This window comes from Callorhinchus milii, unplaced genomic scaffold (genome assembly GCF_018977255.1).
Source record: "Callorhinchus milii isolate IMCB2004 unplaced genomic scaffold, IMCB_Cmil_1.0 Scaffold1, whole genome shotgun sequence".
NCBI lineage: Eukaryota > Metazoa > Chordata > Chondrichthyes > Chimaeriformes > Callorhinchidae > Callorhinchus > Callorhinchus milii.
In genome coordinates, this window is record NW_024704742.1 from 85,873,747 (window position 1) to 85,890,515 (window position 16,769).

The 16,769-nt window shown below is 41.9% G+C and overlaps 1 protein-coding gene across 1 annotated transcript in view; it reads left to right on the plus strand.

Annotated features, from left to right (window-relative positions):
- abhd17b (abhydrolase domain containing 17B, depalmitoylase) overlaps nt 1-16,769 on the plus strand; it is a 46,287-nt gene that overhangs the window by 25,368 nt on the left and 4,150 nt on the right. Inside the window, exon 3 of the mRNA XM_007906587.2 lies at nt 15,569-15,748. Coding sequence (XP_007904778.1) covers nt 15,569-15,748 — 180 coding nt within the window. The remainder of the gene's footprint in view (nt 1-15,568; nt 15,749-16,769) is intronic.

The following is a 16,769-nucleotide window of genomic DNA, read 5'->3' on the forward strand; positions in this document are numbered from 1 at the left end:
TGGTATGCATTCAACCTAGTTTGAGGATATTTTTTTAAACTGGGCACATTGTAAGTTGGCACCAGGCCATAAAATAACAGGCCTCTTTGTGCTGTCTTTGAAAAGAACAGCATCTAAAATCCAATCGCCACCTATAGATTTGAGTATCATTACACAATTTTACTTCACTTGAAATTTGCCATAAGTGCCTAATGTAATCAATTTTTGCATTCTTTCATTTCATCATTGTATTCTACAGTAAAGTCAAACAAACTCATTAATGTGGTCAACCCACTTATGTGGTCAAAATCCCTCAATCTTGATTCTTGACTTTAGTCGTGAGTTTCGACTGTACACCATTTCTTATGTCAGTAAAGATCACTGCTTCAGTAAATCAAATTTGGTTAGCTAACTACTAAATTAGATGGCATTTTGCCCTGCAGTGCTAAGAAATGTCAACTTATTAACTTTTCAGCCTGTTGAGTCTGCTCAGCTATGTTTATTACTTTATAAAGGGAACAAGCAATATTGGTGTGTAAAACACCAATCACAGATATTTCTGAATGGCAAACCTAGATTTTTCTTCAGATGCTGAGTATGTGGAGTCCTGTAGCTCAGTGGTTAGAGCACTCGCTTTGCAAGCGAGAGACCTGAGTTCAATTCCAGGCAGAGGGCGAAACCTTGGGCAAGTTTCCTTACTCCACACGCCTAATAATAATCCCTCCAAAACCAAAAACAATAATAAATTGGTCATTTTCAAACTACGACTGTTTGTGGGACATTGCTGTGCGCAATTGGCTGCTGCGTTCGCCCACAAATATACAGTCAATTCACTTTACAGTGTCTTCCGTGAAGCGCTTTGGGACATCCTCCCGACGTGAAAAGCGCTATATCAAATGCAAGGATTATTATTATTATATTATTATTATAAACGTCTCAAGCTTCACACTCGTGGTTCACAGTGCCCTTGGCACTACTTACAGGGTGTCCTTGTACTCTTACTCAGTTGGGTTGTATATTGTATTGTGTTGGGTTTAGTTAGAGGCACATTTAACAAAGTTTGGTTAACTCTTACCATTTATTTTCCCTTTTTCACTTACACCCAAATCGAAACAAATCTTTTTAATATATAAATTTTGTGTCCAGTTATTTTTCTTTAAATGTCTTCCCATTCACTATGCCTCCTGGTCTCTAGCCTCCTCTTGCTGGGGTGGAGATCCATGGGTACTAGCTGCCCTTTGGTGAACTGCCCAAGTGGCCTTTACACGTGTGAACCTTAGCAGCGAGCGTCACCCACCATGCAATTGTAGAGGCCATCACAGCCAAGCCTGACCTTTTCCCATCCAGCTGCTGTTTGCGAACAACCTGTAGAGGGATCAGGAACAAGAATCCTGTTTTTTTTCTTTCCTAACCTGGGACAGCCAGGGGAAATTTAATCTCCCAAGCAACCCTGGCTGAGCCAGAAAACTCAGCAGTAACCTGGATTCGAACCAATCAGCTCCTGGACCATATAGTCCATAGAGCTGCAGTTCTATCCACTACACTATCATGGCTGCTCCTGTTTGAATCCTAAAATGTTGTAACATTTCTTTCAAATATTGTCAGTGTGCATATTTGCATCTTAAAGATTATTAGGGTGTGCCCTCTGTGTGGCTGCTTGCAAAGCATCTCGATGTTTATTGTATTTTCTCCAGAGAATGGCCTGTATGTCAGTAAGAACTTCAGTTTGGACCCAAGATCTCATTCTTCTATACCCAGGCTATAGACCACTATGCTTAAGCTTGGCTGTACTTTGTTTAGGATCAGCCAATTTTTTCCTCAATTCTAGTTTCCAGATTGCTATTTAAGCAGTAGGTGTAAAAATGAGATCTGAGGCCTCAACTGTGTGTCCGTGTGTGTGTGTGTGTGTTTTTTGGTCAGCTGGGTGTCTTGACACATGTGGAAACCCATCACCATGCCTAAGAGTATCCAAACCAAGCTGAGATTTTCATGCATCCCACCTACACATGGAAATTCCAGGGCCAGTTCAGCTCCAAGGAGACACCACTTACCCCCCCCCCCACCCCCCCACAGGCCAATCAAGGTGGACTTCAGGCGCAGGGCATACAAAGGAGTGTTAACAAACTCGGACTCCAGGTAATGCCTTTCAGCAGCTGTCTCTCCAAGCCTCAAGAGTTTTCTCATCAGCTATCTGGTGGGCATCTATCTTCGGCGTGGTAGGAGGACATTTACACAACAACTTGTGACGTGCCAGCCACCTCGATGTTCTTAAGGTCCAAGTCCAATGCCATGTACCAGGCTTACTCAGCACCAGCTGTTCAATCCAGGTTCTCATGTGAGCGGGTTTAGCAAATAGCTGTGCCCGTTGCAAAGCGACTCCGCCTCCAGGGGCTTCGCAACCGATCACGTAGGCTGTGGGTATGTTGGAGGGGAATGGAGAATTTGAAATCGCTTAATACAAAGTTGCAGGACTAATTCAGGAATTGCATGCTGTATCACCCAGAGCATCACAATCGATTGTTAATGAAAGATTCCTTGTGGCAGAAATCTGATATTGTAATCTTACGAAGAGGATGAGAAATACCTCATTGTCATGCACACTTTGATGTTGTGTACTTGGCATTATAGCTGAAAATCGATTCTATTGTCGCCTCTTTTAATATAAATAATAGATTTCAAGACAGAGTCACGGATAATGATGAAGAATGCAGTTTTTAAAAAAAAGTGTACTCTTGGACATTGAGGCCAATTGAAGTACTAACTCATCACAGACAGGAATTGCATTTGAGTCCTTCAGGGTCTTCACAGCTGACTTGACAATCAATCTCTGGGATTTCCACGTGTAGGTTGGAAGCATGGAAATCTCAGCTTGGCTTGGATACTCTTAAGCATGGTGATGGGTTTCCGCATGTGTCAAGACACCTGGCTTACCAAAAAAAAGTGGCTTTCTATACTGAGCCATCAGGGGGAGCCCTGGCAGTGATCAAGCCATCTGCTAAATGTGGCTTCCCTGTTTTTTGAGCGGATGCTGCTTGTGTTGATTGTTCAAAACATTTAAAATGTTGCCCTCTACACTCCTTAGAGCGTGCAGTTTATATTTGTGTGTGGTGGGTGCTATATAAATGCAAGTTGTTGACCATCGGTGGTCAGGCCTTCAGACTTCTGCCACCACCCATTGGAACTCCATCCCACAGTCACTTCACCTCGCTCCCTCCCTTACCTCCTTCAACGTTTCAAGGCCCTCCTCTTCAGTCACCCTCCTATCCCTACCCTCCCTGATTACAGCCCTCAGGTCAGATCCACATCCCTGACTGTACAGCATCTTGGGACGTCCTCCTAATGTAAAGGCGCTATACAAATGTAATTTGTTGGTTTGCCCATTCGGTTTGCTCCATTATAGGTGGCCAAACGTTTAGCCATTCTTCCCCTGTTCTCCATTCCAGAGTTTCTCAGTTTTGCCCCCACACTCTCTGCCTTAAGACTTTTCAGCCAGTCTTTAAGTTACCTGCTGCCTTCTCCAACTCAATTGTTTATAAATTGTTGACGACACTACCTTGACCTGATAATCAAGCTGGGCCTAATACCCATTAGATTAAAAAAAGTTTCTCTTTAATATAAACTGCTTTTCCAAATCTATAACTGGAGCACAAGCTTCCAGAAAATGAGGTTAGATCCACAGCTTATGATTCATCTGGAAGGTATAGTGGCTTGAAGGGAATATCCATGGAGGCTTTCAACTGAGTTTTCAGTTTGGGTTGTCTGATTCAATATATTTTCTAACTAATATTTTAGCTGAACGGCAAGATATGCAACACATATTGAGATGACTTGTTTTGTCTGAAGTACCATAATGCTCTACTAGACAAGTTCGGATGAAGAAGGCCCCTCAGCCTATTTGATTCCATCCTTCAAGAATACATGCTCTACTGTCGTCGTGTTACTTATGTCATTGAAGAACAATATTTGTCTTTCTTTAAACTTTTCCTTGTAATTTTTGCTGAAACGGAAGTTTTGAGTCATTGGTAGGAGGTGGCGCTTTGAGCTATAAATTTACTGGAAACTATTTCAATTATTTCCTGAATCGGTTTCTGAATGAATGTCCACTTCCTTGTGATTATAATAAAAAAATTAAAAAAAACAACTCTGGCCCTATTCGTTATAGCCTCTGGCAACCCCACTGCACATTACTCTGACTCCCAGCAAAGAAAAACAATCTTTAGAAAGTTGCAGTTTTGTAATGCATACCCCACGATTGTCTTGTGCATTTGTGGGAGCTTTACAACAAAAGGCAGCTTTACAGATGGTACTTTGTGTGCTATGTATGAAATATTATTTGCCTGCTGGTGTTTGGCATTCATCAAAAGTTCCTTTCATCTTTAGCCCAGTCTAACTGTGATCAAAGTGGCTTGAATGCCTTTTTACAGATTAGGAATAATCCAACTTGGGCGCCCTTTTCAGTTAATCTGGCACTGTGCTGCATCCTGGCTTGATGTCAAAAATCCTTCTTGGATCTGTACACCCTCGTCAGTGAAGATGGATTAGCTAAGTAGTTTTAGAGTTCAGAATGAAGAGATACTGTCATATCTGAGACAATTCAGTAGCAAACAGAATACCCAGATTTTCTGGGAGATGTTATACTATGTAGTTTTTCAGAAGCTGGAATTTACCATAATTTCACTTTGGGCATCATCCAACTTCAGTGTTTATATACTGTGTGAACTCATGACTTGACATGCTTCAGTCTTAGCTTTGCGAGCATTGTCATTAAACTTAAGAACATGCCGGAATTTTGGAAAATTCTTAAATTCAGTCTATTTGGAAATTACTTTTCCGCAAACTTTTTTTAAAAAAACTTAAGTGATTGTAGGAAGGAAGGAAAGAATTCCACAGTCTTATCACAGCGTTGAGATGTCTCAAAGCACTTCACAGAATATACTGTAAAGTGAATTGACTGTCTATTTTGAAAAGCGGCAGCAATTGCAATTGAATTTAATTAAATTGAATTGTATCGTGCATTGAGTTCTCATATGGGGCGGATGCAGGAAGCGCATTTAGGCCACTAAGCTTCCTGTATTCTTCATGCAGAAGGGTGTTGTAATTTCCACAGAGCATCTCTGCAACATAGGACTACTTTAGACATCCCTCACTAGTCTATTTTATTAACCTTCCTTAACCAAACTGCCAATGTAATGCTTAATTCATAGAATTTTACAGCATAGAAGTAGGCTATTCGGCCCATCGAGCCTGTGACAGCTCTTTGAAAGAGCTACCAACTAGTTGCATTCCCCGCTCTTACCCCATAGCCCTACAAATTTTTCCTATCTAACTACCAATTTAATTCCCTTTTGAAAGCTATTATTGAATCTTGCTTCCACCACCCCTTCAGGTATTCCAGACCGTAACAATTCTTGGGTAAAAGGAATTCTCCTTGTCTCCCCTCTAGTTCTTTTGTGGGCAACTTTTGCAATGTAGACCCTCAGAATTGGGATTGCTTATATGTTCAAAATTTTGCCTCCTTCAAATATTTTCTCATACTTTCTACATCATAGTCTTCATTGATCAGTCTATCATTCTGCTGTTTTCAGGTAGTGGGGTCTTCATAGGATCTTTTTCACTGCTTTTTCTTTCCCTCCCTCCTCTGATCAAAATAATTTGAAATGTCCACTAGAAGCCTGAGTCATTGCAGAGGATCAAACTGACCTCTTATCTCCATTTCGTTCTTATCCTTCGGATAAGACATTAAACCGAGGCCCCGTCTGCCTGTTCAGGTGGACGTCAAAGGTCCCTTGCTGTTCAAAAAGAGAAGCGAGTTTCTCCCAGCCTCTTGGCTAACAATTCCCCCAAATAAAATTTGTCATTAGTTAGATGGCTGTTTATGAGACATTGCCATGTGCAAATGGCTGCCGCGTTCACTTACAAATATACTTTATAGTAAATACTGTGAAGTGCTTTGGGACATCCTCCTGACATGAAAGGTGCTATATCAAATGGAAGGATTATTTATTATTTATTCAGCTTACTTCCTTTCTGACCACAGGTTCCACTCGATAGATGCCACGTTCTGGGTAACCTTTCCGCAATGCTCATTAAGATTGATTGTTTTTAAAATTCCGAACTCACTGGAAGCCATGCTCTCTGCAGGCAAGAATTTTTGTGCCTGAATCCCTACCTCTTGAGATCAATACTGGCAGTTTCACACAACTATCCTCAAAATATTTGACCATGTTTTTTTTTCCCCAATCATTCAATTTGCCTCTTCTTGAAGGCACCTTGAGTGGTGTGTTTGATTCTCCTCAGTCCCTTAGGCTCAATTCTTTACCTCGCAAGGCAACAAACTGAAGCAGTGGCTAAATACTCAAGAATCATTCTGTTTATTAACACACAAATCATTGATTCAAACTATCGCTTTGTTTTAGCTTGCACTTGACAATGATTATCGTCAGTTATTCGATCGTAGCCGTCATAGCAGTTGGGGTATTGTGATTGCAAAGTGTAATTCATAGAATTACACAGCACAGAAGGAGGCCATTCAGCCCATCGTGTCTGTGTTGGCTCTTTGAAAAGAGCTATCCAGTTCAATCCCACTCCCCTGCTCTCTCCCAGTAGCCCTGCAAACTTGTTCTGCCTAAATAATTATCTACTTTTCTCTTAAAAGCTGTTATCGAATCGGCTTCCACCACCCTTTCAGGCAGTGCATTCCAGATCCGAACAACTCGCTGTGTAAACAAATTTCTCCTCACCTCCCCTCTGTTTCTTGTAACGACTATTTTAAAATCAGTGTCTTCGGGTTACCAACCCACCCACCAATGGAAATAGTTTCTCCTTGTTCATCCTATCGAATCCTCGCATAATTTTGAAAATTTCTATTAAGTCTCTTCTTAACCTTCTCTGCTCCAAGGAGAATAATCCTGGCTTCTCTCGCCTCTCCTGATAACTGAAGTCCCTCATTCCTGGTACCATCCTGGTAAATCTCCTTTGCATCCTCTCCAATGCCTTGACATCCTTCCTAAAATATGGTGCCCAGAACTGAACACAGTACTCTAGCTGAGGCCTAACCAGTGCTTTATAAAGGTTCATCATAACTTCAATTAGACCCCAAGTAGTCATTTGGCCCAACTTGCCAAATATGACCTAACCAGTGTTTTATAAAGTTTCATCATAACGTCTTGACTTTTGTATTCTGTGCCCCTATTTATAAAGCCTCGTATCCCATTTTTTTTGAACATCTTTATTAACCTGTCCTGTCACCTTCAAAGATTTACTTATATGAACCCCCCCAGGTCTTTCTGTTCCTTCACCTCCTTTACGATTGTACCATCTAACTTATGTTGCCTCTCCTCATTCTTCGTCCCAAAATGCATCACTTTGCATTTCTCCACATTAAACTTCATCTGCCACGTGTCTGCCCATTTACCAGTCTACCTGTTCATTTGCAGCCTGCTACTATTCAACCCACAGTTTACTATTCTTAGCTTAGTATCATCTGCAAACTTGGAAATTGTACTCCCTATATCCAAATCCAGGTCATTTATATAGATCAAAACCAGCAGTGGTCCCAATACCGACCCCTGGGGGACACCACTGCGCACTTCCCTCCAGTCAGAAAAAAAACCGTTCATCACCACTCTGTTCTCTGTCTCCCAGCAAGTTTTGTATCCATGCTGCCACTGTCCCTTTAATACCGTGGGTTTCTGTTTTGCTTACGTCTCTTATGTGGCATTTTATCAAACGCCTTTTGAAAATCCATATAAATTACATCAACTGCACTGCCGTCATCCACCCTCTCCGTTACTTCATCAAAAAACTCTTATCAGGTTTGTTAGACATGATTTGCCTTTAACAAATTCGTGTTGGTTGTCCTTTATTAATGCATATTTTTCTAAGTGAAAATATATTTTATCTTGGATTATAGTCTCTGGAAGCTTCCCCATTACTGATGTTAGGCGACTGGCCTGTAGCTCCCGGGTTTATCCTTCTGCCCTTTTTGTCCAGGGGGTAACATTTGCAACCCTCCAGTCCTCTGGCACCACCCCAGTGTCCAAGGAGGATTGAAAGATTGTTGCCAGAGTCTCAGTTATTTCCACCGTTCCCTCAGTAACCTAGGATGCAACCCGTCCTAGGATGCAAGGTGACTTATCTACCTTGAGCACCGACAACCTTTTTAGTACCTCCTCTCGGTTTATTCTTAGCTTATCCAATTTCTCTACCCTCTCCTCCGATATACATAGCAGTGGCTGCATCCTCTTTTGTGAGGACAGATGCAGAGTACTCACTTAGTACGTCAGCCATGCCCTCTGCCTCCACAAGAAGATTTCCTCTTTGGTCCCTAATTGGACCCACCCTACCTTTGACTAACCTTTTATTCTTCATATGTTTATAAAATACCTTAGGGTTCCTTTTTATGTTACCCGCTAATCTTCTCACACAATCTCTTTGCCCCTCTTATTTCCTTTTTCAGTTCTCCTCTGTACTTTCTATATTCTATTTGATTATCTTCTGTATTTTGGACCTGACATTTATCATAAACCTCCTTTTCCTGTTTTATTTTAATCCAGGTTTCCTTATTCATCCAGTGAGGTTTGGATGCCCTACCTTTCCTCTTTGTGGGAATGTATTTGCCCTGTCCCCAAACTATTTCCTCCTTGAAGGCTTCCTGTTGCTCATTAGCTGTTTTTCCTGCCAATCTTTCTTTCCAGTCCACCTTGGCTAGGTCCCTTTTTAACTCATTGAAATTAGTGCTCTTCCAGTTGAGTATCCTCACCTTTGATTGCTCCTTGTCCTTTTCCATGCATTCATGTGTTTGATCCTGCTGTTTTGATACTCACTTGCATGAGGCACTGGGAGTAACCCAGAGATCGTCAGGGAGAAGATTGGCAAAATAAGTGGTATCTCCAAAAGGGGAGGAAGGAGGTAGTATAATAATGGAGAACCCATGTACTGTGTATCCTAATCCTGGACAGTAACTTACTCTGTAGTAGTTGCTCTGCAAATTGCAGGCTGCACAAAGTTAGGCAGACCCACATTTCCAGGATTGTTTTCTTTTCCCCTTTTTCTCCTCTCTCTTCTGTCTGCCTTGTTATACCCAATAGCACTGTGCTATTTTCTTGCCCTTTATAAAATGCCTGTGTTCCTTAAGTAAAGGAATTCCAGCTATTGCCGGATGTAACATCTACGAAAATCTGAGTCAGACCTGTGATCTCTAAATCATCACCCAAATATTTATTGGGCACAGTTTGGAAAGTAACACTTGTACATTGACCAAAGAACACCTTTCTAATCCAGCATTGTGTGTGATCTGTCAAATCTTTTTGCCGTAATTGAAGCCAGGCTTTAAGAGTAATAATTATTTTTAAAAAAACCACTTTTGTGATCATATTACATAGTGCTTGTCCTACAAAAGTCTGTCTCACTGGAGCATTTCATCTGACTCTTAATGTACTTTGAATTATTCAGAAGAGCCGACCAGTTCACCATTGGCTCTGAGGGCCAGAGAATAACCTGAGTCCAAAGAGATGCTGTATACACAGTAAGCACCACTAAAATTTGTAGGGAATGTTGATTTTCCCAATGCTGTTGACAGCACTGATGGCGTCTTGCACCATGTTAGGCTGTTCCTGCTGCTGAACATGTCATTCCAGTTGCCTTTAGAAAACAACGCATATGCCCTCCATCAGCTGAGGTCAAAGCAACGAGTGAGTGACTGACTTCGAGGTCTGCTTGCAGCAGTGTTGGGAATGCTTCCAACAGATTAGACAAAAGTACACTGAAGTATGTCTGGCCCAAGAAATATAAACTGTTTTGATTTTGTTTAAAAATAATTTTAGTATGTGTCCAATTATTTTTCGAATTGTTCTTCCATCACAAATTGTCTCTGCTCCTGGTCTGGCTTTCTCTTGCTTGGTCTGGTTCCATGTGCCCGAGTTGCTCTCCTGTTCCCTCCAAGCGCATTGTGCATGTGTGAGCCTTGGCAGCGAGTGTTGCCAAGCCACTCAACTGCAGAGGGTACCACAGCCGAAGCTGACCTGTTGCCAGACGTGCACAACCACAACCAGCACATGGTGCTGTGGAGAAAGCAGGAATCCTATCCGATTTTCCCCTCCCTAACCCTGTGAAGGCTGGGGCCAATTTAGACTCCCAATGCAGCCCCAGTGGAGACCAGCAAACTCAGCACGGAACAGGATTCAAACCTGGTTTATCAGCTGCAGCTCAATCGTCTACACCAGTGGTGGCCAACCTGCGGGCCAGAAGTGGCCCTCAGGGCTGTCAAGAAGCAGCCCCCTGAACATTCGATAGTCTGGGTAAGTCTGTGTTCAATCGGTAGTGGATTTTCAGTTTTTTTCTTGTTTGATTATTTCTTGATTCAGGGTATAAATTAAGAAATATTCAACTAAGAACATTTATTTTGTTGTCTGACCATAAAGGCTACACTACTTCCTGTAAATTTGTAGGCTGTTTTCTTAAAGACTCCACCAGAATGTGACTGGAATTGTGAACTAACCACCGCATAGCACAGACAATGGAAAGGGTTCAAGATATTACAATTATCTTTCAGGGTTTTATTTTTAATATTGAATCCCCTGCATTAAATCGCATATTGTTGAAAACCTTAATTCAATTTCTTTGAAAATAGATATTAAAAAAGACTGCCAGGTATCTGCAGTGTAATTGTGAATTGTTGTATTTTGATGGGGATGGGTACAGAACAAGAAATTAGTGATGGCTTTGCACAAACAGTGCAATTTGCCATATCTTTTGTCCTGATAATTCTGCTGGGCCTGAGAATGAAAGTGGCTTTCTCACTTGCGTGTATTCAGACTGCAAAAGGCTGATGAGATTGACTTCTCCAGTTTCCAATTCCAAGATCAGGAACTCGCTGAGGGAGGGAGAGCAAGCCACTTGTTGCACCTTGATGTACAACATAAGCGCATCAGCATCTTGTGAACACAGATGGAGCAGTCAAGAAGTTGGATTTGTAAGAAAGGAACACAGAAGCTTATGAAAGAGATGTTGCACACTATAGATGTACTTCACACTTATTTTCTTTGACAATTTTGCAACAATTCTTGCTTCACTGACACTAACTATTGAACTGCAATTATCTATCACTGCCTAAAACATGGCAATTTCTAAAAGTATTTCTTAATAAGGACATGAAGGGAGGTTTTGGACTCTGGTGACTAAAGGGATTGATTTGCTGCACTCGGGTCCCTTAATACCACGAGTAAAATTTCAGTCTTTATCTTCATAACTGAAAAATTATTCCTTGTTTAAATATTTACAGTATCTAAAAAGTGTTCTGTTATCTAGTGTGTTATCTGAGGTGATATCTGTCATTTCCTTTTCCTTTTGAATGTAATGCAGCAGAAAAACAAGTTTTCTCATTTTTTAGCACTCGTGTACGTGCTGGCCTTGAAGTGTTCAGATAGTCTTTTAATCTGCTGTGAATGTTCTGCATCGAGTCTAGTGTATCAAAGGATTAGCCATGAGGAATGGATCAATCGGGATATATTTGAGACTGACCTCAGTAATGGGTGAGACCTCTGCTCACCCTGTGCAACCTCAGTAAACCTCTGTAATGGGTGAGACCTCTGCTCACCCTGTGGAACCTCAGTAAACCGACTCACCGAGGCAACAATTTACATTTCATGCAGTGACTAATGTGTAAAAGAAACATCTCAAACAGCTTTAAAGAATGAGATTAATTCAGAATTAAGTGAATATTATCTCAGCAAAGGTGGCACCTAATTGACTTCAGCAACGTCCCACAAACCACAATGGGACACATAGGTAATAAATTAGGTTTTGGAGTGAATTTGGATGAAGAGGGAATCTAAGATGGGAAATGGCTATGTTTTATTTGAAGTATAAGGGTTCTTCAAATGCCATATTATTACAAATAAAGGGTAGGACCTAAACTAACAGTGTGCTAATCTGGAAATAAATACTAGATTTATATATTATATACAATGTTACGCAGGCAAAAGGGGCAACCAGTCTGCAGTGCACACTACACAGAAATGAGGACTTACTGGGTTCTCAGCATGCCTTAAAGTCCCATCTGTTTGCTCAGGTAGATGTTAAAGATCCCATGGCATTATTCAAAAGAGAATTTTTTCCCTCAGTGACCTGGCCAACAGTCCCTCAAATTTAAAAAAATAGACACTCACTTGATTACGGTTTGCAGTACATTGCTGTAAGTAGTTACTACACTTAACAGAAAAGTGGTTTGATACATTTATTATAGAATAATACACTGTCACACGCCTGGGTATGTTTGCAGATTACCAATTGTATAGTATTGTGGCCAGAAAGCTCCTATTTATTTTTCACTGAATAAAGAGTTGAAGAAGGAGTGGAAGGCATCTAGTATCCACTGCCAAGTTTGCGTGGAAAGCATCCTGTGCTATTGCAGTCTGAGTATTCTGTCCTGAATTATTTTCCCAGTCTGGCTCAAGCTGGACAGGAGTATAATTTAATAACAACAATAATAATTATAATCCTTGCACTTGACATAGCGCCTTATCACGTTGTTGAAACGTCCAGAATATATTGTAAAAGTGGATCAATTATGTATTTCGTGCTGCATATAGAAATACTTCTGGAATTCTGTATCTCAGGATAGAGATACAATTATCTCTATGCAGTTGTGGTTTGCAGCAAATCTGAAATGCCAGACTCCTCCTCCTCCTCTACCCCGCCTCCTCCACATGCGGGATGTGCGTTACAAGCAGAGCCTGATAGTCAACCCAGTTTTTGAACCCAATAGCTACCTGTGCACTCAAGTTGGTCACTGCACACAGAAACCATGGGTTGGGAGAGGGCTGCAGAGTTTGAGCCATGGCTGCTGATGTTTGCTGACTTTCTGCACTTCTACCTCCCATGTTGCTGGCCCTCTTAGACTGGCGCCATGTGGTGCAGGGGTGGATTAGATGACTGCAGGAAACAGATGCGTTTTTTTTTGTGTGTAAACAATATGCCCTCAAGTGGGTTGAAGGCTGGTGAAAGTAAAGTACATTTCTCAATAATGTGTCTGCCCTCCCCTGCAACTGTAGTTTTGCTTTAAAAGTTCTGGATGTTGATTGCTGCATTGAGGCCACGGTCATTCTAGTTAGTTTTCCACAACACATTCCCAGGTTTTGCTTGTGTTTCTTCGTAGCCACAAACCTCACAGTAAAGAGTTTTTTTAACAACTCTCCGCAGTTTACATAGTTTTGGTGGCTCAATTGAAGATTAGTTTGGTTTCAGGGGCATAGTGTCGTTGCTCATGATCTTATTTTATGTGGGGCAGCTTTTTTTGTGTGTGTACACAGTGAAACTTTTTTTCTGAACTAGATGATGCAATTTAATGTTGCAGAATGGATTTTAAAACGATGTGGGTAAATATTTGACTTTTCATCCTATGGGGAAGGCAAGATTTCCATATTGAATTGGTACAGTATATACTATACTCACATGTCAGCCTGGCTCAGTTTGTTGGGAGCACTCTTGTCTCTGAGTCATAATATTGTGGGTTCGCACCCCATATTGGGACCTTCAAACTCAGATAAATCTGCCATGCTGGCGTGTGCTGTTTTGTTAGAGATGGGGTCCTGCCAATGATATGTTAAACTGAAGTCCCACCTGCCTATTCAGGTATACATTAAGATCCTATGGCACAATTCAAGAAGAGAGGGGAGCTTCGCCCAGTGTCCTGGCTACCATTCCCCCCCACCCCACCCCCCACCCCTAATAAGATGCAGTCCTGAACCTTGGTGTCTTGTTTGACCCTCTAATGTTCTGTCTCCCCCACATCTATGCCATGGTCCGCTCTGCCATTCCGCACCTCTGCAACATCGCCTGGCTCCACTGCTGCCTCGCCCCTCAGGCTGCTGAAACCTTCCTTCACGCATTTATTACGTCTAGGCTCAACTATGCCAATTCACTGCTTGTCGGCCTTCCCAACTCTTTCCTCCACAGGCTGCAGATCATCCAGAACTCTGCAGCTCATGTCCTCTCCAGCACCAGGCTCCTTGACCCTATCACCTCAGCTCTACTGGCTCCTCATCCCCCAGGGGATAGAGTTCAAAATTCTCGTCCTCACCTTCAAGACCCTCCACGGCCTTGCTCCTTCCTACCTCTGTGACCTGCTAACCCCATAATCAACTGGTCCATTCCCTCCGCTCAGCAGGCCAGACGCACGCCAGAGGAGACAAGCAGTAGGCTGAAGGAGGTTGGCAGATAAATAAGGAGATGCAATGGCATTAGGGGATTTGTATGTGAGGGTGAGGATCTTCAAGTCATTCGTAGATGGAGAGCCAGTGGTGCCTGGCAAGGATAGAGGTGATGGGCATGAAGAGTGTCGTGTGGGCGAAGATATGGCTTGTGTAATTTTGTCAGCTCGACTTTGTGGAACTGGGGAGACCAGCAGAAAAAGGGTGCATTTGAGAAATCAAGGCAGAAAGTGACAGAAGCTTGGATGACAGTTTCAGTTGCATTTGGTGTGAAATGAGATCAGAGGTGGGCAGTGTGGAGGAAAGCCGTCCTGGTCAGGGAACGAATGTGGGAAGGAAGTACAGTTGAGGATCAAGCCTGGGAATCTTCATCACGTGGACATTAGTTATATGTGAGTCTTGACAGTGAGTTTTGCCTGGTTATTTGACACTGTGGTGAGCTCACATGCACCTTCTAATAGGAGTCAGTGGACAGTGATGAGGAGTGGGGACCGTAATATGGTTTTCTCATCCTTAACCAAATGCTCCAAAGTTGTTTGTAGCCCAAATTTTTGCCCTCACTGCTGTCGGCTCATTCTGCACCACCTGGGATTTAAGCATGCATTCTCTTGCTTATGTCTTAGTACTGCATCAGACAGTGCCTTTTACAAACTAGGCCACTGGGGTAGGGGAGGGGAGCAAGAAAGCTTTATCATCTTAAATGCTTGACAAGAAGTAGATGTAAAATGTGTCATGGTGTTCTCAGTACAAATAGCAGTCTTCTCTACGTGCACACTGTGCCCACAATTTTTAACTGATTATTGAGCATATTTTATACCAAATCAGAGCATCTTTGTCAACCCATCAGAGGGAAGGGTCCGAGGGAACTCGTGCTTGTTAGGCTGATCTTCAGTTCAAAATTTCAAAATCACCACATATTCAGAGCCTTGTTCTGCAATCTGTCTGATTTTCAACATCAGAAGAATTCTGTGTATGAAGGCCACGCTCTACTGGGTGTATAGAATGCAAAGAAATGATGGATTGATTTTTTTCCCCTGTATTTTGTGATCCTATATAGCCATTTCAAAAGAAGTCCTGAAGGTGGCATAATGTAAAACATAGAGGTTCCAGATTATTATCTGCTGTTGCAGTTTTGTACTTGTGAGAATCTTGACGCAGCTGTGTGTGGGGGAGGGTGGGGGGGGGATCGGAAATGAATCTTATCTCTCAACTACAGGGCTGACTTGCTTTGATTGTTCTTTTTCTGCTTTGTTATTGCTGCTGCATTTTCCACTGTAATTAGGCTGAAAGGAAAATTATTCATCTGTTTGTGTAAGAGGTTCCAACTTTATACCATGAGCAAGCAAGCTTGAATAAAATGGCTCCTTTCCTTTTAATAGGTACGGGATTCGTCCAGAGAATGTGATACTATACGGGCAGAGTATAGGCACGGTACCTACAGTGGATCTGGCTGCACGATATGAATGTGCTGCAGTTATCCTTCATTCTCCATTGACCTCAGGAATGCGGGTGGCCTTCCCAGACACAAAGAAGACCTACTGTTTTGATGCATTCCCCAAGTAAGTGTGGCTTTTTTAAATTTTGTATATTGAAGAATCCCTGTTGATTTGTGTGAGGAATACATTTTGTACATTATACAATGCAACAGCAGTAAAATGGTATTTTCTATACTCACCTTCTCTGCCTCCCCACTGCCAATTGTTCTTGCTGAAGCTCCACAGATGCCTTCATGATAAGCACGATCGGATAAGCACATTTGTAGAACTTTGTTAACTAGGAGCTAATTATTGGCAAATCTCCAACCACATTTCTATACATCAGCATAGAATATTGAAATGTGGTTGGTGATTGGTCTGATGGCATGTGCCTTATTTCCTAGGCAAATGGCTCGAGACGTATCACAAAAACAATGGAGATCAAGAAGTGGGATTTAAGGTTGTTGAACAGAGGCAAGCTTTTAGAATAATTTTTAACGTATAGAGAGAAGTAACAAGACAAAGAATTATGTTGCAGAATACCAGAGAGCAGAAGAGGCACAATGGCTAAAGGCTTAGCCAATAGGGAGATGGATGGGTTGATGAATGAATCGTACACGAGAGCCAGAAAAACAAGGGGCAGCAGAATAGGGGTGAAGGAGATTGCTAGGGACAGAGGGGCAAGATCATGAAGGGATTTAAAGATCAGGAAAAGGTTCTTGAAATTGATGCACTAGGTTATTGGAAGCCCGTATACTGTATCAGACCAGTGGACTGGTGCACTTTGCTAGTTTATCCTCTAGATAAGTTGGTTATTCACAACGGTTTGTGGGACTTTGCTATGCGCAAATTGATTGCCCCCTTTGTCTGTAAATAACAATTGCTACACTTAGCTATAAACGTGAAGCTTTTTGAGATGCTTCAATAATAATAATCCTTGCATTTTGATATATCATGTTGTTGAGATGTCTCAAAGTGCTTTGCAGGATTGCGACGGTTCTCACCCCTAATTGTATACCTGCATTATGACAAAGTGCTCAGTGTATTAGGTGGCATATGTACCATTGCTTTCTCTGTAACGTGCAGGTTCCCTCTCTGAGTGAAA